The 26,396-nt window shown below is 39.5% G+C and overlaps 2 protein-coding genes across 2 annotated transcripts; both read right to left on the minus strand.

The window, feature by feature from the left end:
- Positions 1-112: 112 nt before the first annotated feature.
- LOC110169373 (BTB/POZ domain-containing protein 10-like) lies at positions 113-12,340 on the minus strand. Its single transcript, XM_020934905.2, has 8 exons — positions 12,186-12,340; positions 5,803-6,032; positions 4,819-5,107; positions 4,128-4,230; positions 3,141-3,261; positions 1,945-2,142; positions 1,750-1,860; positions 113-1,636 (listed from the first exon to the last, which is right to left on the minus strand). Exons 1-8 carry the CDS (start codon positions 12,212-12,214, stop codon positions 1,179-1,181), a joined length of 1,539 nt encoding a protein of 512 aa, XP_020790564.1. The 5' UTR covers positions 12,215-12,340; the 3' UTR covers positions 113-1,178.
- A 9,245-nt stretch (positions 12,341-21,585) lies between these two features.
- cetp (cholesteryl ester transfer protein, plasma) lies at positions 21,586-25,791 on the minus strand. The gene is made up of 17 exons (XM_055155692.1): positions 25,500-25,791; positions 25,178-25,292; positions 24,959-25,090; positions 24,814-24,884; positions 24,573-24,660; positions 24,404-24,473; positions 24,191-24,251; positions 24,032-24,123; positions 23,858-23,957; positions 23,665-23,744; positions 23,551-23,601; positions 23,090-23,245; positions 22,633-22,700; positions 22,489-22,531; positions 22,336-22,411; positions 22,159-22,244; positions 21,586-22,067 (listed from the first exon to the last, which is right to left on the minus strand). Exons 1-17 carry the CDS (start codon positions 25,633-25,635, stop codon positions 21,990-21,992), a joined length of 1,503 nt encoding a protein of 500 aa, XP_055011667.1. The 5' UTR covers positions 25,636-25,791; the 3' UTR covers positions 21,586-21,989.
- Positions 25,792-26,396: the final 605 nt, after the last annotated feature.

A 26,396-nucleotide genomic window follows, 5' to 3' on the forward strand; every position in this document is an offset into this window, starting at 1 on the left:
AAAACAGTAATTCAAATTAGAAAAAAAATCAAGTATATACTGCTTGTCCCTATTTTTGTGGATTATCTTTCTTGTCTTATTGCAATTTGTCAACTCAATATAGTAAACAAGCTTTTTTTGTAAATAGTATTTATTGAAAAACAAAAAAACATTTATATAAACATCTGTGACATCATGTGTTCCTGCATTTAGTAAAAACTGGAGTGTAGGACATTGAACCTTTTTAATCTTTAGACACATTTCCATTTCTACAGCAATCTTTATGTGAATAATCATATCCACAGTATTTGTCTCAGCAGAACCTTGTAGAGTCCCAGTCAAAGGGCAGCAAAGGCAAAGTGGTGTTCTGCCAAAAGGAGGGGGAGGTTTAGGGAAACATGCCGCATTCACTCTCTTACCAGAAAAGACTGACCCTGTGCTTTTTGGCAACAAAATCAGCCTAAAAGCATGTATGCATTAAATAAATATGAAGTGTGCGATGGTGTCGTCACATCAACAGTTGTGGTTCGGTTAATAATTTTCTACAATAAATAATAAATATTAATACTGTATTGTGTGATGAAGTGTTCAAAACAATGTCTCACAAAAATCCAAAATTACTTTGAAGATTTTTTTTTAACTGCCGTCTCACAGATTTCATTTCTTCCAACATTGAGGTAGCAAACCTTATACTGAGAAACTGATTAAATGATTCCAGCGATAGCAAACAATGCAATACACAAAAATAAAGTATGTTTGACTGCATATTTCACACATATTGCAGATTGTAGCACTACCACAAAAAAGCAACGTCATTTCCACCAGATCATGTGTAAAGAGACCTGGGTCATCACAGATACCTCAGACATTAAGCACAATGCCCGATAACAGACAGGCGCTTTGGGCTCTATATGTTTCTTCTAGATTTACAGTACAACTCCATAAATGTCCAGTTAAGTGAGATACAGGGACATGTCTGCATTACAGCTCTTGTGTGTACATTGTGCTGTGTGATGTGGGTGAAATGTGCCTAAATGTTTAAATACATTGTGTGGATGTTTTTTGTTTATTGCTTTTGCCTTTGTGTTGTACAAAGTTTCTGTTCATTACATAACACATTCAAGTGCATTTGGACATGAGTCCACTGCTGCTTCTTGTTCGTGGTAGGGGTCTGTTTGAGAGTGAATGCGGCTCTGGACTCATGCAGAGGGGGAAGGAGGGTCCGGGCCGGGCTCATAGTGATATGTGGCCTGAGAGTGGCTGCTGTGCTGGTTACCGTGGTTACTGTGGGCTAGGCTGGGCACTGCCTGGTGTGGTACATCCTGTGGTGGGTGGGGGGAGTTGTGAGCTGCCTGTGGAGGCAGAGGTTCCAGGGGGGCTGTAGGGGGCTGCTGTTCGTGTCCCAGGGGCACAGTGTCCAGCTCGTCCATGGGGGGTCCCGGCTGCATCACCACCAGCTGGTCCTGAGGGATGTCTGCGGCTGCAGCGGCCAGGTTTGTGGTGGATTTGGACTTGACGCACTGAAAGTCCACGTGGCGACTCTTGCCTTCCTCCTTCTCCCAGGACATGCGGATGAACGGACGCTGCACATAGTTATAGATGACCTCCGGACGCCCCCCGGGACGCCGTTTCACCTTCTCTTTGTAGGTGGGATAACCTGCGGAGATACAGAGTACTAGAGTTAGGTCCATGAGTCTATGTGAAACAGTGCTGTGCTCTGTATAGGACTGTAATACAGAACCAAGGGCTGTGTAAGGCTGCAGTCAGTACCTTCGATGCCCAGGCGGATTTTCTTCAGGCCCCTGTCTTTCAGCACAGCTTTGGCCACGTCTCTGTTCTCAATGTATTTGAAGAACCGGTACAACTTGGTGCTGTAAATGACTGAAAAATAGAAAGACGAGTTAGAAGAAGAGTTACATGATGAACTGCAAACGTTGAATTATTGTGCGTGTGCTTCAGTCTTACTTTGGGAGTACTCCTCTCCCATCTGTGGGGGGTACTCTTCGTCCCAGTCCACCACATCATCGTCAGTCAGGACCACCACATGACACTCCCTCTCTCCACTCTGTGCACTGGCCACCATCAACGGCAGCACCATCTCCTCCAGGTAACACTCAAACTGTCGCCGCGCGCCGTCGTTAGACAGCTCGTGCATCAGGGCACCTGCAGAAAGAGGAATAGTCTCAAACACTGTCCAGGGCAAAGCGGTTTAAAGCAGTGAAGAGCACATATCCTGTTTGTCTTCTTTAAGAAGTAACTCCTCATTGTGCAGTGTCCAGGGTTATTATTATCATTAAGTGACTTCTGATCACAAACACTGACTGATGAAAAAGTACATCACAAACCAGTACAACACGCAGATCAGCTTTAGTCGCATCAGAATCATGTACTTTGATAAACATGGTGAAATGTGACTAATCTGTATCACATCCAGCAGTACTGGAGACATCCAAAGTCTTTAGTGCAGTTATTGCAGGTTACATAAGAGATCCTTCGCAGTATTTTCAGATTGCTTACAGCATTGTGATGTAAATTGTGGGGGTGTAATATTCAGCAAAAGTGGGCTGAATCTGCACCAAATGTAGGTCATATCTAGCAGCCAGTGTATTTAACACCTTTGTCTCAGTGCTGCACTAACGGGGTTTGCCATTTACAGACATTTGAGCCGACAACAGAAATGAAAACCAGAGGATAGTACGGCTGTGGACAATGACACAAATGGATCAGTGTCTTCTGAATCAATCTTCTATGAGTAAATATGGACAAATCCACTAGAAATACAGTGAAATCCAGCCAACCCGGGCTAGTGCAATGTTTATGTAACTACAAACCAAGCTTTAAAACTCACTGCTAATGATGACCTACTTACAGACACGCAAACCTCCCACACTCTAAATAGACAACAATTACAGTAAACAATACCAGCATCAATAATAGTCCTTGTAGTAGCAATAGTGAGAATACCAGGAGTGATAACACAGTATTCATTTGATGTACTGAAATAAGGAAATGTTATGTGCAAACCAAAACACACAGGACTTACCCACACCGATGGAGCTACTCAGTGTGGAGCGTCAGCAGCCAGAGCCGTAAAAAAAAACAGCGATACAAACAAAAAAAAGAAGAAAAAAATGCAGTGAAGTGGCCGAGAGCGTACTCACTTAGGTCTCTGCACTTGATGGTGTTGTAGTTGAAGGAGATACAGAGGTAGTCACATGCCTCCCGCAGTTCAGGAATGGAAACGCCGTCAGGGCAGCGGATTATCCCCGACTTGTAGTAATCCTGCCATTTTGAAAAGAGCACACACACACACAGGTATAGAGAGAGAGAGAGAGAGAGAGAGAGAGAGAGAGAGAGAGAGAGAGAGAGAGAGAGAGAGAGAGGAGAGAGAGAGAGGGGGGAGCGTTCACACCGGAGCGGGGGAGAGAGAGAAGCACGACGCCATTACTGATGCTGCTGGGAGGGAAACGGAGGATGAGAGCAGGAGGGAGGGAGGACGGGGGGGGTGAGTGAGGGATGCTCTGTTTACAGGAGGGGGAGGGGCTGTGATGTCACTTCCTGCTCCGTGCTCCACTTTCCATCATCGAACTGCTGCCTTAAGCTCTGCCACTGCCAGCCATTGTGCAGCTAAAAGAGGCTAGACCGAGCAACACGGAGGAGCACCAGGTTTAGAGTCAGCATTTATGAAGAACTAAAGTGGTTCGTAAAAATAGCTGTGAGTGGGTGGAAAATATAGATCAAATGAGGCAACGATTTTGTGGTACTTAAGTAGTTATAAATTATTTACCCATTTTCTGACTTCTTATACAAGTCGTATGTTTTAAAATATTGTGATATTGATTTGAAAAGCCACTTGAGTCAGCGGATACAACCCCCATTTTGTCCAAGTCTATGATTCAGCAAACATCCTATTTTTAGCTATTCACAGCAGTGCACCTTGTAGGGTTACAACATCAACACTCCTGAGTGCTGTTAAAATATGACCTGCTAAAGCACCTGAAAGGAAGAATCATATTTTGGCTGTGTCATCTAAACTTTCTTCTTATTTTTAATGTCCAGCAGAACACATCAAAAAGCTTAACATAATACAAGTAACCAGCTGAGATGGCAAAATAACAGAAATATATATGTGGAGGAGTGTTTCTTACCAGAATGGCTCTGAACACAGTGGAGCTGATCCCGTCGGCCACTTCATATTCTCCTTTTTCGTTTGGTCGGGTGAAGTTGTTCTCACGTCCAGAACCAAACATCCTGGAAGCACATCAGCAAATGTAAAATAATGATCAAAGTTATACTTGTTATAGTAGATTAAAGGACCCGTATTACACTACTTTCTCTATCAATAACATACCTGGAGTTGTGTTTTATTTCATTCACATGTTTAACACACAAACCCCGCATAATTAGGCGGAGTTCTTCTTTCAAACGGAAAACACTCTGTTCCACCTTGTGACGTCATGTGGTAACACAGGAAGTGCTCCACTGTGTTTTTAAACTCCATACACCTTCACTAGAATCATGTGGATAATTTCAGTCCTGGAATTGTCCATCTCTACTGAACAAAAGACAAAAGGTAGCTGCTATTTTGAACTTTGGAAATGTAGAGAGACTAAAGGCTTACTCAGTGTGTGAATGAAACAAAACACAACTCCAGGTATGTTTTTGATGAGGTAACATTATACCATGACTAAAAAAGCTCACAAGTCAAATTAGCATAATATAAGTCCTTTCATTATCAAAACTAAGTGCTTTGAGTGCCTTGAAGGTGGAAAAGCGTTGTATAAAAATGTGACCAAAAGAAAAAGCTAGAGTGAAAGTTAAAAAGTCAAGTGGACTCACCTGCCCAGCATGGTGTTTGGCTGGGCTGTGAAAATGGCGGGGTCCACCACAAATCTGGTGTTGTCTACGATGAGCGTGACCCTCTCGCCGAGCCTTAGCGCCCCCCTGTGACTCTCCTTGCTGCCCAGGTCATACACATAGATCATGTCATTAGGGCCCTGTCCCATCAGTTTGGGGTGAAGGTCTGCGGAGCGAGGCACGTGTCCCACATGGGAGTAGGTCAGAGGGACCCTGGGTGGGCGGGGACTGGACGAGCGCGACGAAGAGCCGCCATCGCCACGCTCACGATCTGAAACACACACACACAAAACAGAGTAAGAATAAGATCTGTAGAAATGTTTCATTTTTTCAATTTATAGATTCTTTTCATTTGGACCTTTGTTAACCAACAGAAAATTTAAATCCCGTTTTTCTTCATACACCCAACTGATTTAACAGTATTGTTAAATGATATAAAAGCATATTATATTAAAAAAGTAGTCTGTGCCTGAGGGGTCCAAATGAATAAAGACACTTTACGACGTGAGAGCAGAAAGCAGCTGTAAGAATTGTATTAACTCTGTCACATTCGGGTAAGCGTGAGGTGAATGAAATTGAACCACTCATCATCACAAAACTAATTCTTATTGAGAGCACATTTTTCTTGTTTGTTCCAACAGAGCTCCACATGGACGCTACATTATAATGACAATAGCATTCTTTGATATTTAAATTGATCCACACAATCACTTTATTGATCCTTGCAGTAACATCATGCTGGGGGTGTTCTACATGTATGTGTATTGGCAGAATGTTCACCAGTTACCATGGAGGCACAATGTCAGCTCACCTATTGTAATTCTAAGTCTTTTCTTTCTCAGATTATGTTAAAATAAAGATCAGATTAGACAGAGCCTCAGACAGAGTAGTGCTTACAGTTAGAGAATATTGATGACATGCGCTGCAAAGTATCACTTGAATTAAAGTGCTGCGTGTGGTCCTCACCGTGCTGTCGAGTGGGAGAGGTGACGTTGCGGATGCAGGGGGTCAGCTGGTTCTCTCCTCTCTCGTGGGAGGAGTCTCGTGAGCGGTCACTGGAGCGACGCCGCTGCTCTCTGTAGTGCTCACCTGGTCGGGCTCCACCTGAGGCTCCGCCTCCTGTGGCCCCGCCCCCGAACACACTCATGACCTGCTGCTGCCGCTCCAGGTCCACGACGGACCCACCCAACGGCTCACTGTGGCACAAGAGGAACAAGAAGACATGTTACTTAATGGTGGGTCCATAGAGGAAACACTTTTAACTTCGGCCTCTGTGTCGTCAAATGGACATCGCCAGTTCGCCTTTCTCTGACCAATTCTTTAAAATACAGACCACAGCCAAAGTTAGTTTTACAGAGGCTCTGGTTCAGATGTTGATTACATTTTGGCCTTTGTCATTTTGCAATTAAAAAAAAATATATATTTTAAAGTATTTGGTGACAATACCCAGACACTAATCGATTCTAAAACTATATGCTCATTTAAAGCTGTAGCAATCCTGAAAAAAAACACACTGTCAATAGGAGAGAAATGAACTTTTCCTGAAGAGTTTTAGAATTTCCTTGATCAGTACTAGGACTAGTAGAAGAACACATGGTAATATAGTAGAAACAACAATGTCTTAAAAATGTTTTTAGTATTAAAGTGATACCAAAACCAAGTTTGAATTTTTAGTAACATGACAATGACAGGAAAATTGTTTGAATCCATACAAAAGAAGTCTGGAGTGCAAAGTCGCAGTAGTAGTTTACTTTCTTCAGTCATGTACTTAGTAAACTGTTTGATTGTGCAAAGTTACTCCTTTATGCTCTGCAGAGAAATACTTTCTGACAGTAACTTTTTATAGACATGCTCAGTTAAAATTTCTATGCACAAACACAAACTCTTAGAGGGGGCACACATGAGTGAACACAGAGGCGTGGTTTTATGAAACAACACTCTAGTTTAGCCAGTGCACATCTCATTCTCTTGAGTTGACAAACTGTCAAATCAAGTGAGCCTTCAATCTGCAGCCAGCAAGAGCAGCACAGCTCTGAATGCACGGGCTGATACTGAAGAAACCTGAGTGAATGACAGACACTTCAAAAGAGTCCTCCTGTGAAAGTAGGTAGGTTCAGACCAGGACACACACAATGGTAATTAGTGGTTTTGGTTATTATTGAAATTGTCTATCAGTGTAATTTAAGGCTGCAATCAAAAGGTAATTGACATTTTAATGGTTGTATTCAAAGGCTGTAATTAAGGGTATCGTGTATAATGTAATGTCTCTGAGACAATAAAATACTTAATCTCAATGAGGTCTAGAAAAATGAAAAAACTGCTATCCCTGTAGTATAATAAATAAAGACACGTGTATCAAAGCAGTCAGTATTTCAATGTTCACTCACTGTTAATGGTCTCAGAAAGGTTTAATATCCCATTAAAATTTAAACTGACAAATTTACAGCAAAATTTAAAAATTTTGTTTTGAGCAAATGGAGACTGGAGAACATCCATAATCTTGTACCCCACCTCAAATTAGGTAGGTTAAAGTATTTAATACTAATTATTTTCCCCTGAATAAAATTAAATCACTATGGCTTTAGTAATGGACAAAAACAAACTTTTAGTCACAAAAAATACAATGTATTCATATAAAATCTGAAGTCCTCCCCACAGCAAATGCCTTCACTGCCCTGGGATCAGCTGACATAGGATTTATGCATCTGTAGAGCTGTTCATAAGACAAATCTTGATGGAAACTTGTAATAACACTGCTGCTGGCACCTCACGGGACATTAGTCACATTAATAAAGTTTGTCTGATGTATCCGTCTGCCTGTTTGAAAATGCAGCTCTGATCGATGGTGTGGTGGAGCTTATGAGGCACAAACACATCTCTGTAATGATCCAGGTTGCACTCTCCAGAGACCAGCCGCTATGAAATATGAAGAGTCTAACGAGGCCTGTCCAATCACAGCAATGCACCATGGGAGTCAGTAAATAACTACACCTTTACGATCTCTCTGGGACACATTTATATAGGCTGAAATAAAGAGCATAACAAAAAACCACCAGGACTGGGGGCACATGGAGCCAGGCACACTGTGCCAAGAAATTGTAAAAGATGTCAATAGGGAACTTTAGCTTTAACTTCCATTAACCAGAAGGGACAAAAAAAATGTTTAGACAACTTTATTGTTTTCCCTCTTGTCTTTTGTGCTGCTGGCTACTGGCCAGAACCAGGACACCTGGTTACAAGAAAATGCAAATACGGAGAAAAAGAAAAGAGACCACTGGTTTGTACTTGGCTCTAGAATATGAGTGAGCATATGAAAAAACAACTACATTTAAAAAAGAAAATAGACTATAGCAAGGTCAGAGCACGTAAATTAAAGTGTTACTTTAATGTGGGGTTTGAGAACAAAAAATAGTGCAGTTAACATTAAATGTATTAAACACTGTGTAAAAAAGCAGTCCACCTCCTTTTGCTTTGGGGTTTCAGCTGTGTACGTCTTTTACAAAATCAAATCAGTTGTTTTCTCAATAACACAGGGACAAACTCAGCAGCACTAAGCTACCTGCAAGTGCTTCAGAATCCTGCTCTCTCCATCACACACCACTGAAAATGGTTCACTGGGTTCACTCCATAAATGAGTAATAGCAACATTTATACATTTATTTTCTTGTCACAGTAGGGACAAATTTACATATGGCCACTAATCTTGCCTCCAAATGTTTTTTCACCACTCACTTTCTCCACTAGTATCTTTCCATCATGAAATATAAAGTGAGAAGAAGCAGCCTCTGAAAGGAGCTGCAGACAGAGCCTCTGCCAGTGTCCTTGAAGAAAAGGGTCACAACAGCAGGTATGAGAAAAGAAAGTAAAAACACACAAGCTCCAACAACTAGAACTGTCAAATACATCTGTATCATCTTATTCTTCTGTAACCTTAGGGGAAACATGGTACAAAACAAAATGATTCAAACAATGCCTGGCAATGTTTCTCTCCTCTGGGGAAAAGATTGATAACACCGAAACTAAATTAGGGAAATAAAACCAGTGGTGTTCTGGAAGTCATGGGCCAGCAGCCAAAGAAGGGACCGGCATCAGCTGAGGCGCAGGGAACAAAGAAATGGAGAAGGCAATATTTCACTTACACTAGCAGCGTCTCATCTTTCGTAAGGCAAACCTCCCAGCTGAATCTCAAAGGGCTACAATTCCACCTCTAGACTCTACCAGGTCCAAATCTCTCCTCCCTGTTCCTTGTAAGCAGCCTTAAGCTTTCCTGTGAGATTTGAGAATGAACAATGGCAAAATAACAAAAAGTGTCTATAAAAAGCATGAGGTGAGGGACACATGGGGTGAGGGTCCCATCTATTATTTAGGGTCTGCTAACACCGAACAAGTGAAGGGCAGAAACAGAGATGGCTCTAAATGGCTGCATCTCGACTTGGGAGACAAATTACATGAATTAAGGCACTAATCACAAAGAAGAGTACCAAATTTAATAAAAAAGCATTCTGAATGGCAATGTTGCAACCGTTTTTAAACCCTAACCCGTTTTATCTGAGTCAGTTATATCCAGATTATCAAAGCTTTTGCAACACTATAGTCAAATACAGCACACAATATTACAGAATTAAAAATACACAAAAAAATATAGTAGATTCAAATACATTTTATGAGATTCCAATAGCTCAGACTGTCCCTTTGTCTGGCGAGTTTGATAGCAGCATGCCTTGGATCAATGACTTCTTTTTTTGACAATGATAAGAGCCTATAACTGGAAAGGTTAGCCTAAATAACGGGAGACTCGTGTCATTTGTCAAGGTCCCGGGAGGGCGGCTCTGTACCTACCACTCTGTATCCGAGGGCCAAGTGAAGACAAAGCAGCAGGGCACGACAGCGGAACAAAAGCCTCCCGCTCCTCCGAACACAACGGGCTGGCCGGCACTTTCAGCAGCATCCTCGCACATTACTTTGCAACTTAATCCACATCGTTTCAGTGCTCGGGGTGGGCCTGGGCTCGCGGGGAAAGACCACCGATGTGTGTGTGGACGCTGTGTTTGAGCAGGGAGGAGGAGGAGGAGGAGGAGGCGCGCTGATGCTGCTGCTGCTGCTGGTCAGTCATTCAGAGTCCGCGGAGGAAGAGGAGAGAGACATGAGCTTGTGAATGGCCGCGTGCGAGACTGAATCAGAGCGCTGCCGCCTTTACGTGCCATGGGAATGCGCAGTGCTGTCGACGCTATAGCGGTATAACGAGTTTAATTGGGCTACCGAGCAACGGACGCCTAAGTAAAAAGGATAAACAATACATAATGTGCTCATACAGCTAACGCGGTGTCTGCAGCCGGCTTTTCCATGTGCTCCTTGACTTAGACTTTATTTAACTTTATTGATCCACAAAGGAAATTATTTGGGCACAGTCGCTCATTCATCACAATATAATATAATAACAAAGAGCAAACAATATAAATGGTAAGAATAAATTCTAAATAAGTAGCAAAAAGATAGAAAGAGACAGGTGTGAAACGTACAAGTCAAAATTAAATACAAAAATAAGTAATAGAATACAAAATCTCAGCTATATATAAGAGGTCATAGGAAGACAATGCAACAATGATATGATGACTGACAGGACATAAGGTTATCTGTTACATAAGGGTGAGTTGTTGTACATCTGACTGTGAATAATTTGCACGCAAGTACATAGCTACCGTAAAAAAAAAACCTTGAAGCGACTCTATAAACTCAAGTTATCTCAATATAGTGCAGATGATTCTGCGTTATCCATTTCACATCCAGCACTAGTTTAAATGTAGTTAAAGAAATGGCCTGCAGATGGCACCAGATCACATTCATTACAAAGTTACAAAGCTTCTCCGACTGACAAATTATAATGAAAGTCAAACATCATATAAAGCTGATAATAGATTACAAACTCAAATCTCGATTGTAGTTTTCCTACTGGGTCAGGACAGACTTAAAAAGAGTTAGCAGCTTGACACATAATACAGTGAATGGGATTAGCCAGGACAACATCTGTCTCTGCACATTAAGTTTTCGAAGAAAAAACAAAACAAGCAAACCTAAACATTAAGCTAGATGTTTATGTTATAGGTGGGCAGTTGACTGACGTGAAAACATATTATAATCAATACTATTACAGACCTGGTTGTACCGCTGTAACATGCAAAGGTCTGTGCTGACCGTATATATTAATGCAGCTTATGGTGCTAACCTAGCATAGTTTTACTGTGGACAAAATGCACAAACGGAACTGCGCTGCTCAGTCAAAAGAGGCGCCAGGTTTGTAGCCTCCAGATAAACTCCCTGCACAGACGATATCATGAAAATCTACGTGTTAAATTGAGTCTTGGTGTAGGTTACGACAAAAGGGTCTTGAGTTTGTGTAAGTTAAGGTACTACACAGTATGTGGTACTACACACAGTCTGTGGTACTACACACAGTCTGCGGTACTACACACAGTCTGCGGTACTACACACAGTCTGCGGTACTACACACAGTCTGCGGTACTACACACAGTCTGCGGTACTACACACAGTCTGCGGTACTACACACAGTCTGCGGTACTACACACAGTCTGCGGTACTACACACAGTCTGCGGTACTACACACAGTCTGCGGTACTACACACAGTCTACAGTACTACAGAGTCTGCAGTACTACACACAGTCTGCAGTACTACACACAGTCTACAGTACTACACAGTCTGCGGTATTACACACAGTATGTGGTACTACACACAGTCTACAGTACTACACACAGTCTACAGTACTACACACAGTCTACAGTACTACACGCAGTCTACAGTACTACACACAGTCTGCAGTACTACACGCAGTCTACAGTACTACACGCAGTCTACAGTACTACACACAGTCTACAGTACTACACACAGTCTGCAGTACTACACACAGTATGTGGTACTACACACAGTATGCGGTACTACACACAGTCTACAGTACTACACACAGTCTGCAGTACTACACACAGTCTACAGTACTACACACAGTCTACAGTACTACACACAGTACTACACACAGTCTACAATACTACACACAGTCTGCAGTACTACACACACACAGTACTACACATACTACACGCAGTCTGCAGTACTACAGTACTACACACAGTCTACAGTACTACACACAGTCTACAGTACTACACGCAGTCTACAGTACTACACACAGTCTACAGTACTACACACAGTCTACAGTACTACACACAGTCTACAGTACTACACAGTCTTTGGTACAACACCAACTAGTGATCTTGGCTAACAGCAGCTAACGCTAACTAGCGCTAAGCTAAGTACGTGTTTAAACTTGTTTAAACTTCTTACCTGTCTATGCTACATTCTCTGATATTCATCCTGGCAGTGGTCTGTCCACCGGCCCGGGGTCTCAAAAGTTGTGTTAAATGTGTGAGATTGGCTGTAGCTTGAATGTTCCACAGATTTGTGTTTGGTTAAGAGGAGCACAGACTAACGAGAGAAAATCACACAAACTCTCGCGAGAACTCCAGACTAGTTCACGGATTCTTGGGCGTATGATTAAAATGTATGTTCTACTCATGGATCTTTTATAAGAAAAAATAATATGAAGAAAGATTGTGTTATATTTTAATGATTTTACTTTATTTTTTCTGTTAATCTTCGTATTCTCTCTGTCAGGATATTAGAAACAATCATAAGTTTTGTTTTATAACATGTATTTCTTAAGACACAATGAAACAAAATTAGGCCGACATAGTTTGCATTATCAAAAATAATTTTTCATCATTTTGGTCCACTTTGCCTACTATACTAAAAAAGAAAAAGAAAAAAACTTAAATAAAATATACAATGCCCCTGTAAAATTAAAGTGTATTTACATTTTTTCTTTGAGAAATTAATAAATAAAACAAAATAATAAAAAAAATAAATAAACAATAAGTTAAATAACTAAAAGATAACTATAAAATTATATATTCCATAAAATAAAAACAATATTGGAGTAAAAAGGCACAGTGGAATATTGGGAAAAATTGGGTAAAATCATTGTTTTTTAGATCTCAGCATCTCCTCCAGGTAGTCCATGGCAAACTGGATCTCCTCAGGCGTCAGAGAGTCTGGGAGACCTTTAGGCAGAATCTTCTTCCTGCGTGGGCGGTTCTCGTCCCCTCTGTTCCAGGCTGGCTCTGCTCTGGACCAGCTTTGGCCCAGGTGAATCCCCCGTAACCTCATCTGGAGCCAGTCTCGCCGCTCCTTCTGCAGCTTGTGCTCTCCTCGATTGTGCATGAGCTGCACTTCACTCACTGTTCTTTTGCTACAACATATAGAAGAAAACTGTTAAGGTTCAACACAGACATTTATTACACATTGGTATTAAGGTATTTTGAAAAGCCAGATAGCACATTTTTTATTCTAAGTAGTATATTTCGAGGAAGTATGTACCTTAGAGGATGTCCTTCACAAACTGTTGATAAAATGATAATGAGCGGTAGCAGTAGCATTTTACAGTCCACATTCATCATTTTGAAATTCTTTGTTGATCTGTGAAGAGAAACATGAATCATATTAATTTTGAACAATGGAGTACTTTGTAAAATACAAAAAAATACAACAAATATATACATATAAATATAAGTTATATAAAGAACAAGTTTAGCCAACAGTAAGACAATTAAGTTGCCCTACTTAAAATTAGTATAAGTGCATTAACATCTAGTGATCCGTTAGATTCAAAACCATAAAAAACATCTCCTTTTTCAGACCTACCTTTTTAGTTTCAGATCAGATCCAGTGTAAGACTGTCTTTAGAGAGGTCTTTAGCAGGTTAGTCCTATACTTATACTCTTGAGGCCTCTAGTGTGTGTCCCTTATATAGCCCCTAGCCCAGCCATTGATGAGCAAGCTTCATTATTACTGTTGATGTCACATGGGCTGCTCCTCTTTGGGTAGGACAGAAATGACAGCACCTCCTGAGCTGGCCCTTTCATCGGCCTCATACCAGACCAAACTTGCGTCCCAATGTCGTGAACCCACATAACCCCACACATTCACTCGCTGTTTTCCCCGTCATAGTTCTTCACCTTTTTAAAATTTCACACCCAGATTTTTGTCCTACCTATTTGTCCTGCTTCTCTGCGACCTTTAGGTCTACTGCATGACAATGGCAGTAACTGCTGGACAGATTTGTGGCTCACATTGGCCATTTAGGTAGTTTCCCTGGCTACGTAGGCATTTCACTAAAGAATTAACATAGTTTTAATGAGGCGGCAACTTTAAAAGAGCTTTTATGTAGCTCTGACGTCAGGGAAATGTTTTGCGTAAAAGTAAATAAATAAAATTAGTACTGAGCTGACAGTTGTCAACATAAAATGACGTGAAAGTGCTTGTGAGACATGTGGTATTTTATATTTTCCTTGTAATACAAATGTTTTTTGTTAAGTTTGGTTGCTATTATTGTTGTTGTTGTTTTTGTTTGTTTGTTTGTTTGTTTTTAATGAGACTATTTCAATTCAAAAGTTGAGAAAATGTATACTTAGTTAAAATGTGTGGGAATACATGTGCAAGTAGCTTGTATTAGATATAGAATGAGTCTATATGACTGAGCTAGCTCACAACATCCGGAAAGACATTAATTTATGTCTTGCTCATTCAAAAGTGAGGTCCACTTGACCCAAGCAGCCGTCACATGACCTAAGTCAGACTGTCCTCTCTGACCAATGGGACCTTGGACCCTCGGACAGCATGCTGGCATCCGTAGTGACCACACAACATATTTCGTGTCATATACATGTTGACAATACTGACAATAAGACATTGTTTACAACCAGTACCCTGTATTTTGTTCAGGATCTTTAGAGCTGATATGCTGATTCAATATTTTAAAACATTTATATTATAATACACTGCCTTAGTGATTTATGCTCATGCCTACATTTATCCACAACATCAGAGGTCAAAGGTCATGTACCCTTTATGACACTGCTATCTCCTTTTAGCTCTGAATGACATCCCATTTGAACTATGGTGATGGTCTGTTACATTAAGCAATGGTGCATTTTAATGCAGAAAGACTGATCTTTGCAATGAAGGCTTATATGTGTGTGCCTGTGTATGCCTGTATACCCTCATTCTCTGGATGATCATTTTCAGTCATTTCACTTTGTACAATGTATGTAACTATTGCTTACTTTATCGTATTGTAACATTGCCAGCACCGCCTACTGCAGCTTTAAAGGCATTTGGGTGACAGGTCCAAATACATATCCTCATCATCTCAGTGGGCTGCTGGCTCCAGAATCTGTTCCCATGAGAAACAAGAGCAGGGCATTCCTAGAGAAGGTAGAGTATGACGTTATGCCTGACACCTCACTGATCTGTGGGCTTTGACAACTGCACATGTAATGGACTCCAGTGAATAACTGTCACAGTTTGTATTTGAAAAGTCTGTAGTAAAAAACAGAAGCAAAAATGCAGCAATACAACTTTTGAAGGTGGCCTCATCCATAAAACACTACAAGCTTGTGTATAATGGGAGCCAATTGATCTAAAATACAAAATGATCTATTGTATACATATCTATACATTTCCTAAGCAAAATTATGAAAACAGAGATAACACTGAGTCATTCTTTTCATTAAGGGGCTCACAGACATTTCTTTGAAGGATCTGTGCACCTGTTCCTACATAAACATGGCTCAGATATTAAAGCTGTTTACATACCAGCTTCACATGATTTATGATGCTCGATGACACCCCTCAAAGTCTCTGACCTCCCTCGCTTTCCCGTGATGCTATTACAGACTCACAGCCTGTTGAGATGACACCCGCTAAACACATTCCCCTGACCTTTGCTACGGACCCTAAACCTCGTCTTCCTCATTACCTCATGCTCACTCTATGTGGACTAAGATACATAAGCATTCAAAGGCATCACGGTGCGTGGGAAGACAAACCACAAAACTAAAATCCCCCCCCATTGTAAACAGCCCCACAAAACTGTAAATAATGGAATAATACGTTCTAGGACAGTTGTTAAATGATGCACAGTAAATGTCGAGTCACAGTCCAAAAAGACAAAACATAATTTCTATAACTAAGACTTGTGGTATGTAGCAACAGAATATAATGTGCACATAAGATCTTCTAAGACAGTGGTTCCCATTATTGATACTGAAAACTTTGGTGTATTGGATATCGGCTTCCAAGATATCAGTTTAGCCGATAAAGCATTTTGGTCTCTAAATTGGTGTATTAAAATAATTTACTGCCCAAAATGTCTCATATTAAAATAATGAGACTGAGTAGACACAACCAGTATGTTCTGGTCAGGGCTGGGATCCAAGTGACAGCCCCTGTGTTTGTGGATAATATCCTACAACTCTGCCACTGCCATCCTGAATGAGCTCTGGGATACTGTACAACTTTTGACCAGTAGAAAGCCTGATCTTGCCAAATCTCAGAAGCTAAGCAAGGCTGTGCTGGTTAGTATTTGGATGGGAGACTGTTTGGAACATCAGGTGCCACAGTGGGGCACCAGTGGCAAAAACTGCTGTTGTTGTGTCCTTAGGCAAGATTTAAATCAGATTTATTATTATTAAATGCAACTGTCCTGTCTGTTGCCTCTGAAAATGTGGTTATTTTACAAACGCAGTAGATGTACTTACACACTAGACAGGCTAGGCTTATAATTGTGGCAACAAAAGTTTATGTTTCAGTAATAAAAACTACATCTACAGTGTACTGTACCACAGCCGTCAGGTGTATCAGTAAGGCAAGCTGCTGCACTAGGTTTTATTAATAGACTGCAGGAAGGTAATATGCAAGGGACCTGCTATTTTAGGTAAGGCTTGAATGTTTGTAGTAAATGACAGCATGTCCTAAGAGGCTGACACAGAAGAGGAATACCATAACACAAATGCTACACATTTCAAGTCACTCACAGCTAAAACAAGTGTGAATATGATCAGTGACACGTGGTATGATGACAAGCTGCAGGTTCATTAGAGCTGGCGGTTAAATACTTAATCACCAATTTGCTCTCTACATTAAAGGTATGCTGGATTTTTACATATTTCTAACTAAAGCAATAGAATAATCAAGTGCTGCTGGCATTATATATTTAATTTTCAATAGTCCATACTGCTGGTTTACTGGTATACATTTAGCTGATGATTAGCATAAGGATAATGCATTTCTGTTTTTTAAATGTCTATCTCACATACTGAAAGGCTCCATCTTCCATTTTCTTTCTTGATACATCTAACATACCTTGGTACTGAGGTCACTGAAATTTATAAAAACCTTTCATAAAATGACAATGATTTGCTGAGCATCCGAGGCATGTCATGATGGTCATTATTTATGATTGAGGAGCGTGGCTTTAACAGTGAGCTCATCTGCTCTCCATTCATGATTGAGTCCTGACCCGCTTTTCCTGGAACCGTTGTCCGCAGGCCCCCTCTGTATATACACTCAATGGGTGGGCAACGAAAGGTGAAACAATTGACAACTTTTAGAAGGAAATCCATTTGTTGACATCCAAATTCTTGTCACGTTGGGACAATATTTAAAAAAGGCTTGCTTCATTCTTAAAAGGGTGCATTGTGTAACCTCTCTGGTGGAGTTTGCCATTTGCTTTTGTCCATGGAGATGTCATTGCTTTATCTGGAATGTTTCACAGTATGACATCAAACCTTCTATCATCATGGAGCCCAAACCAGGCCAAGTTACAGGTCAGATCTGTGATTTGAACTCCATTCCCCTTTCAGAATGCCTGTTTGTATTTTTGAGCAATAAAACTACCTGTAATTGAATAAATGCACATTAGATCTGTATAATGTCATACTGAGGAATATTTCAAGAAGAGCAATGCCATTTCCATTGAGACAAAAACATGATGCACCCAGGCGCCCAATTGAAAAGTATCATAGGGCACCTTCAATATTTTTCCTATTATTACCTAATTATGTATTTAAAAATATCTTCAAGCAGACAGAAAAATCAGTCTAACTGAAAACAAAAACATTTGAAAAAGGAAGAAAAAGTCTCCTGAGTTACTGTTACTCTTCGTGAGTCTTCTGGCAGTGTCCTCAGTTTTTGATGGTGTGAAGACTGATTTGTGTTTCTTGGTGGGTAAAAACATTAATGCTTTTATATAATTTCATTAACAGTGTGAACTTTCCTGGGGTCTGAGAATTGAAGCTGACAAGCCATGACCACATGAAGTCTTCTGCCTCTTCATCACCAGACCAGACTTACAGACATAAAAATAGATATTATGTAGTGACAATACAGTCGACAATATACAGAGGTGATAAGTATTTCTACTTTGAACTTCGTCCTATTCATGTGGACTCCTCTTTTTGGGTGCTTGTGTGTTCTGGATGACTTTAACAGCAACTAGATTACCCTTTCGCTTTATGGCAGCTGGATTATTCCTAGAATTTACAGAAGATGTATTTTCAGATGTTTTTATGTTAATTTAGATGTTTAGTTTGTTGCTGCAAAATACATAAAATAAGTGCACATAAACACCGATGTGTGTGCTAAATAAGAATGGATTAAAAACAAGGCTTAAAATTGAGGGAAAGGCGTGAACATTATTATTTTTTTTGCTAAATGGCACCATCTTCTGTTCATAGCATGCAACTACGTGTGTTTAAGGCTCTTTGCCTAACGAATGACTATTGCTTTTGAGTAAGAAAAAAATGCATTTTGTTATTATGCGTAGAGCCGCCTAGGCCTAATATTTGGGTATATTTAGCCTAGGCCTATTTTTTGGATAAAAAAAACAAAAACAAAAACTGAAACATCATGTTGCACTAACTTGCACGATATTCTCTTCATAGGAATCAACTGCATGATTAGCAGGCCAAGCGAGAAGTGCCATGGTTTATGTAGAAGTTTGAAGCAGATTTGATGTGTTTTTCTTGATGCACCTGAAGGACACGTGAACTATTGGCGGCACCATCGGTCCCTTTGAAATTCAACTCATAACTTCAGCGCTACCTTAAAAAGGTTTGGATTTGACTTTTTATACTGTTTGGACCATTGCAACTCTTTTGTTCGTACAAAACTGCTAAAACATTATATGTAGGGGTGTCAAATTATCGCGTTAATTGCGATTAATTAATTACAGTCATATTTAGCGCGTTATGTTTTTTAAGCGCGTTAATCTCATTTTTAATCTCTAACTTTAGTGTTTCTGTATGCGAGTTGCTTTATTATAAAACCTGTTTTTATGTGTTGTTGGGACAACAGCACACACACACACACACAAAACACATTTATACATTTTTTTATTTCGGTAATTCTACTCATTGCCGGAAACCCACACAAAACGCGCGCAGTAAGAGCGATGTAAACGTTATTGTAACGTTGGCGGCGTCAGGACGAGGTCGAAGAGCCAGTAGAACAGAGTCAGCAGTGCACAGGTAAAAACACATTCGTGTCTTGGAAATTCTTCTCCCGACGTGAAATATAAAAGAAAATAACAAATATAATATCACCTACAACTTAAATGTCACTGGTGAAAACAACCTGCATAGACTCATGATGTCTGCACTACTGTCCTATAGTGACCTGCCACATGAGGGGACACGCACACAAACACACACAAACACACACAAACACAAACACACACCTTCATCATCGTCATTAACCTGAGAACGCGCGGACCACGTTTCCTTCCGTAGTTACTGCGCGGACACCGACGTGCTCCCGTGCGCCGCGTGTGGATCGTGTTTTCTCGCTACGCTGCATAAACCGCGCTTCCTCCTGTGCGCCTCTAAACCAGAACTAACACCAAGACTAAAACCAGGACTAACCCAGTCCAGGACTAAACCAGGACTAAACCAGAACTAAAACCAGAACTAAAACCAGAACTAAAACCAGGTCTAAACCAGGACTAAACCAGGATTAAACCAGAACTAAAACCCAGGTCTAAACCAGGTCTAAACCAGCACTAAACCAGAACTAACACCAGGACTAAAACAGGATTATCCATTCCAGGACTAAACTAGGATTAAAGCAGGTCTAAACCAGGACTAAAACAAGGATTAAAACCAGTGATCTCATATATAAAGCATTTCTCTATCTTTAAGTAGACAAAAGTTATCATGTTCAGATTTCCTCGTCTTTGCTACTTTACAGCAAACAGTTTCTTATTCATGGAGACTTGGGCTCAACAGACAATTTGGAGAGATTTGTTAAACAATAAATGACTTTATAAAGTCACTTTTTTTAATCTATATCAGTCTTTTGATCTGCCACAATAATGTAATAATGAATTTAAATGAAAATACCTCAAATTGAAGTATTTTTTCAGCAATTTTTAGGTGAGATTAAAATGAGATTAATTAGATTAATTAATTACAGATCATAATTAATTAATCTCTCAATTTTTTTATGACAGCACTAATTATATGATTAATGAAGCAATTAAAAAATCTGTCAAGCTATTTTTATCCGATTGTAAATACACCTTTGTTGTGTCTGTAATTGGAAAAGTTTACATAGAGTTTATATATGCGTATTTCTCTCATATAGTCGGTGCCATGTGTAGTAGGTTGGAATAAAACTATAATTAAAGGTTTAGAAGAAAGAAAAAGAAACAGATACCCCGTTTATTTTTTTCCTTTTTGTATTATTTCTCATGTGTCATCATACACATACTGGGGTATCATGCACATCTAGACCAGTAGATGGTGCTCTTAGCCGTACTGTGGGGACTAGAGGGACGCAGCCATAATAGACTAGGCCAAGTTTTCAGAATGAAATTAGCTTCAGTTATTTCAGTATATTCAATTCATATTTTAATGTTTCCAGCTTCTTCTGACTCTGGCTCCAATGCAATTACAGTGGAATATTGTCACCCCTCTCTCTGTAACTGTTGCTATGAGCCTCAAGATTTTGGTCTCAAAATGTTCACATTAACCCGCTCTGTCTGTGATCCTGGCTGCAAATTCGCCTCTGTAACCGCCAGCCTCATGAGCCTCATTTGACTGGAGCCGAACTTTATGAATGACGTTGCACTCTCTTAGTCCATTTTGTTATACAGTCTATGTTGTCCACCTTCTGAAAAAATTATCAGGAATAAAACACAATAATGAATCTGTTTTCTTGTCACATTCTTGTAACCATTTCACTTCAAATGTATGACTGAGATCTGTGAAGCCCAGCATTTCAGTTTCTCTGTTATTTTGGGTCCATGTAGTGATTGTTTCTTCAAATGATGATGCTTATTTTTCCATACAATTTGTAAGTTTGCAGTTAATCTGGTTATGTCCTTAGATGTGGAATCTTTAACGTACAGCGAAAGTGCAGGATATGAAAGTCTGGAGGTGCCTTCTGCTTTTGTTAATAGAACCAAATATTGAGACATCCTTCTGTAACCTCAAATTAAGGATTTGTTGGGTTTTCTTTACCTTAGGATCAAAGTTCAGCCATTGTCAAACTTCCATTTCCTTACCTATGTGGATACCTACCACTTTTTAATGATGTTACATATAGTTCCCCAGATTGTTCCCTAGTGTCATATAATCATAATATTTCACACTTCAGTTTGTTTAATATCAACCAGAGGCCTTAGAAAATTGATCAACTAATGACATTACTGTTTTGACTTGCTGTTAATCTTCCAAAAACATCATCTGCCAATTGGGTGATCTTAATTGCTTCATTAAAAACACAGATACCTTTAAAAATGTACTTTTCAATATGTGTAATGACAGCATTTTAACGGACAACAAAAACAGAAATGATGCTATGGGACATCTGTGTTTTACTGAATCTTACAGTAGTATTTGGATACAACATGACACAACTGTTTATGTTTTTGTAGAGCATCTTAACTGTAGAGATAAAATTGGGACCAAGACCAAAGCAGTCAAGAGTTACAATGATGGCATGGTGTCATATGCTTTGTGAAAGTAAGAAATTAAAAATAAAATGGATCTGTTAATGTCAATTTATTCAGAATAATCAAATACAAAACCAGCAAAACAGTTTCAAAGTTTCATACACACACTGGGTTGTGTTTACTTGTGCTGCTGTAGGCCTGTAGACTACAAATGGCCCAGTCTGACCTAACTAGACTGCGTTACTGTATTACTCAGACTGATATAAATACAGTGCACACACTACTCTTCAGTTTATCTATTCCAGAGTTTTCTTAAGGAATTCCACAAGAAGATGATGTGGAAACCCAAAGTCCATCTGGAGTACTACATAGCCCTGTTGACAAAAGGCAAAAGAGCAGGAGACATAAACCCCCCCAAATAATGTTAAGATGCAAAAACATGTAGTTAATAAAAAAGACACTTACATCTTGAGGGATTACTTCTGGGTTGTAAATGTCAAACAAATGGACCCCTTGCTTGTTGAGTAGTCGGGTTGTTTCTGTCTCAAGAACTGTATCGCAGCAGAAGAGAAATAAAGAAAAACTCTTTATTTTGTCAATATTTATTTCCAATGGCATCAGAGATTTCATTAGGTTATTTACCAGTCAAGACCTTCAGCACACCTGTCTTTTTCACAGCATTTTCAAGAAATGCCTGAACCTTGGTGTATCCTTCCATCTAAAACAACAAAAGTTCAGAAACTGCAGCTAATAATCTGTCAAGTTCCCATTGTCGTGTGTAAATAAACATATTACCGAATAATATTCTTCTGGTATCTTTTTTGGACTAACAAAAATGCTAAAAAGTAAAAAAAATATATATCATTAGTGCTTTGAAACATTTTAGAGTCTATCAATAATCTGTACAAAGTTCCTTTATTGTTGGCTTCATGAACTTACTCTGTGACTTTACCATGCAAGGAGACTTTCTTATTAGCGTAGGATGTCCGAATCTCCGTTATCACATTCTACAGGAAAAAAATTATTTCAAACTCACTGTAGCCAGAATATTACTCCATGTCACCCAAAAGTAAAATAATTATAAATTTTTACTAAAAATAGAGCATAATAGAAGAGTGTAATAAAAAGATGCAGAGGCTATAAGGGTATGTACACAAAAACAAGACCAAGACTCAAGCCCAGAATGATGATCCAAGAATGTTTGTAAGATGAAGACAACACATGTTCAAATTCATTTTTTTGTTTAGTATTGACCTAGACGTTGTGTTTGATGATTTAATATTAATATATCATCAGTGTTTAACTGTACATATTGCACATGAGGATACCATGTTTTTCTTGTCACCACTCAGTCTTACTAGCCTTTAGCCTATGAGAGTTTGTTGTTGTCACTGACCGTATCGAAGGACAGGGTTGGTGTAGTGGAGTCTCCACAGTGGAGCTGCCCTGAGGCCTCTGCCCACACAGTGCTTCCAAAGTCTCTGGATGTGTTCATGAATCCTGGTGATGTGCTCCACACTCTGAGCTCTGCAGAGTTGGACTCCAGTATACACTACACTCACACAGGACATAATAAGAACCTTTTTATGGAACTATTTTATATAAATCTAAAAACTGTGGAAATGCTGAGATTGCTTGATTAAATTTGAATTACTATTTTTATGATAAAACTGTAATGTACATGCATTAGGTAAAATTATAGAGATTAATGAAAAATATAAGAAGCAATTGTGTTCATAGAAAAGATAAAAAGCATTTATACTACTAAAAGTTGTTTTAGCATCTGCAGTGCACAGCGTCAGCTACTCTTTGTGAGGTTGTTGTTATTGTGGCAGTGGTTATGGGACTGTGTTTTACCTTTTGAAAAAACTCAGGCATGTCATCAGGGGGATTTGTCTTGAAAAGTTCCTGTAATGACATGAAAACATGTTTATAATCACAGTATTTGCTGAGAATAACTACAACACTCACAGTGAGCTCTGGTCCAGAGATGTTGAGTTGGAAGCGGCCATCTTCGTGAGCAGCCTTGATGAGTGGATTGAACAGCTCATCTGAAATGAAAAACACAAACAGCCTTACACAACATGAAAATCAACATGTTCACATAATTAAGGCTACAAGCATCAAAAGACCACTATAGAGGTGTGTGCTCAGACCTACGTACCTGACAACCAGAAGTACAGCATTCTATCCTCTGGCAGATGACGAGGGTTAAATTTAGACTCTTCAATAACAGCTGTAGTGTTGTTATATTTTGTAAAGCCCTGACAAACAAGTGGTGAAAGTTGAATCAGAAAAAAATGAACACTATGGGATAATAAATCTGTGTCTGCTGAACCTTGTGATAGGATTCGATGTAGTTGTTGGTGATGACTGGACTCCCAGTGACACCAATGTCCACACTGATGCCTCCAGCAGTCAGGAAGTTTTCTGCAAATGCCACACTCAGTCATGGACAGTCCACACAGGAGCACACAAGGAAGGCTGAGACACCTACCTGCAGTGTCCTGGATGAAGTCTGCCAGTATGTTTGCCACTTTATTGATCTCCTGACAAATCTGAATACAAATAACACATGTGATTGAGGCCGCTCCAGGCAGCACCAGTACATGTAAGTCTTTTATGTGTTAATGTGTATTAGACTGTTATTGACGCTTTAATGAAAATACTGCAGAAACAAATGAACCTTTATCTATCTTTATTAACTTACCTGTCCTCTGACGGCTACTTTGATAGTAAAAGTGAGGAAATGGGTGAAGACTTTCTTTAGCCAGTTTGGTCTGTTAACATATTGACATTTTAAGTTAAACACACAAAAAACAAAACAAACAAAAAAAAAAAAACAACATTTGATTTTGAGGCAGAAAGAGTTGACCTACTCTCTGTCTCCCTGCAGCAGCAGGTCCAGTTTATGGAATTTCAAGTAACAGTCAGAAGTGTCAGCTGACACTTTACCATTACCACAGTCTAAAAAGTCAGAAATAAACAACAACAACAACAAAAACATTTGCAAAAAACATAATACTTTTACCGGAAACATTTTACAGATAACATTTTCAAGAAGGCCAATTTTAAAATGACAAAACACTCATGACTTTTAGGTGAAAATTGGGTACATACACAGTTTAGGATTGATCCCAAGGTCAATTTGGGACTCCACTTCAAAATTCACTGAATGTCCAAAATTGAGACTTAAAAATATAACAACATTTGTATGAGTAAATGGTGACATAACTGTCATATTTTACACTAATGTTTGACTCACAGCCAGCTGCCGTATGCATACTGTATGGTGCCTTTGAACACTACAGACACATTACTGATGTTCAAAGAGATACCCTCACCAGGGCGCAGCTCAAATGTACTCTGGCCAATGGTCAGGTTGTGAATCTCTAAACTGAGAACATAAAAAGCCTCATTTAAATAAATAGTTATTAAATAAATAGTTAATAACATTCATGTATCTTTGCAAATGTGTCCTCACTTATCCAGTCCGTAGACAATTTTGCTCCCAAACAGCAGAGCCTTCTCTCCTTTTATTGTGGGATATTTGGTGTGTTGGAATGCAGCTTCTATCACTTTAGTGGTTTTCTCATTCACTATAACAAAACACAGAAAATATTTGAAGAATACAATTATTTGTATGTAACATTAATTGTTTGTTATATAATGTGTATTAAACAATTATACTATAGATTGTTCAATATTTTTACTAAATCAAGTAAAAAAAATAGGCCTCAGTAACTGCCGCATTAGTTTCTCATTCACACAAAAGGCAGTCTCTACAGAGAAACATGAGTACTTACAGATCACAGCAGCAGGGTAGGTGAGACGACAGGCTACGCCTGTGAATTTGTAGGCTTGGGCAGGATCCTTCAAACATTCCTGGGACATCCCACCAGTACACACTACCAGCAAAAGAAATGACCACCACCAAGGCATTTTTCACTTTGACTTGTCTGAAAACATCTGTATCGGTCAGGCTCTTTCTTGGTGGTCCCTTTAACTCTCCAGCTGTCAGAGTCTTTAGCCAATGGTGAGCAGGGATGTGATCAAACAGTGGACACAGAATACCCCAGAGCAAACTGGACAAAGTGCAACTCGTTCTGACAAAAATCAGAGTAAAATAAAACAATGAAAAAATCAATACTAGAGTAGGATGCACCAAACTGAGAGAATCTCTGAAGAAAAATATATAAATATTTAACAAAATTCTATCTTCAAGCAAATAAACTTTAACAAATTTTATAATTACCCACCTCTGGTCTAACACCACACCAGACCAAGTTAAAATGACTATTGCGTTCCTATTGCATCCAAATCTTCAGTTTGCTCTGAGTAGGGTCTGATGCCAAGGTACATCAGTAACAGTACACTGTGTCCTGACTCCTGGAGACTTAATGGCCCTTTCCTTTTGTGAGCTGTAACACAAAGGACACAGGAGGCGAGTATGTGAGGGGCCACTTTGAAAAGGTAGATCTTAAATAGGGAATAAAGGCACTGGTCTTATTTATCATTTTGTTTTATGCAAAAATGTAATTGCTTTCTATAAAAGTGCAAAATTGTGTCAAAGCTACCAGTCACTGTGTCCCTTTTTTTCTTTCTGTTTGTGCTACTGTGACCAAGTTATGACCTTAGTGGATCAATAGTTTGTGTAAGTCTACGCCTACTAAGTATGTTTGCATATAAGTTGACTTAAGGTC

The sequence above is a fragment of the Boleophthalmus pectinirostris genome, unplaced genomic scaffold (genome assembly GCF_026225935.1).
Source record: "Boleophthalmus pectinirostris isolate CB_2022bp ecotype Guang Dong unplaced genomic scaffold, ASM2622593v1 HiC_scaffold_2, whole genome shotgun sequence".
NCBI classification, from domain to species: Eukaryota; Metazoa; Chordata; class Actinopteri; order Gobiiformes; family Gobiidae; genus Boleophthalmus; species Boleophthalmus pectinirostris.

Coding starts and splice junctions, on each gene's coding strand:
- cetp (XM_055155692.1), bottom strand. CDS start 25,635: ATGCCTTGGTGGTGGTCATTTCTTTTGCTGGTAGTGTGTACTGGTGGG. Junction 24,474..24,572: donor CTGCTGCAGGGAGACAGAGA/GTAGGTCAACTC, acceptor ATATGTTAACAG/ACCAAACTGGCTAAAGAAAG. Junction 24,124..24,190: donor CTTCATCCAGGACACTGCAG/GTAGGTGTCTCA, acceptor TGGCATTTGCAG/AAAACTTCCTGACTGCTGGA.
- LOC110169373 (XM_020934905.2), bottom strand. CDS start 12,214: ATGAATATCAGAGAATGTAGCATAGACAG. Junction 4,231..4,818: donor CCAAACACCATGCTGGGCAG/GTGAGTCCACTT, acceptor ATGTGCTTCCAG/GATGTTTGGTTCTGGACGTG. Junction 1,861..1,944: donor GGGAGAGGAGTACTCCCAAA/GTAAGACTGAAG, acceptor TCTATTTTTCAG/TCATTTACAGCACCAAGTTG.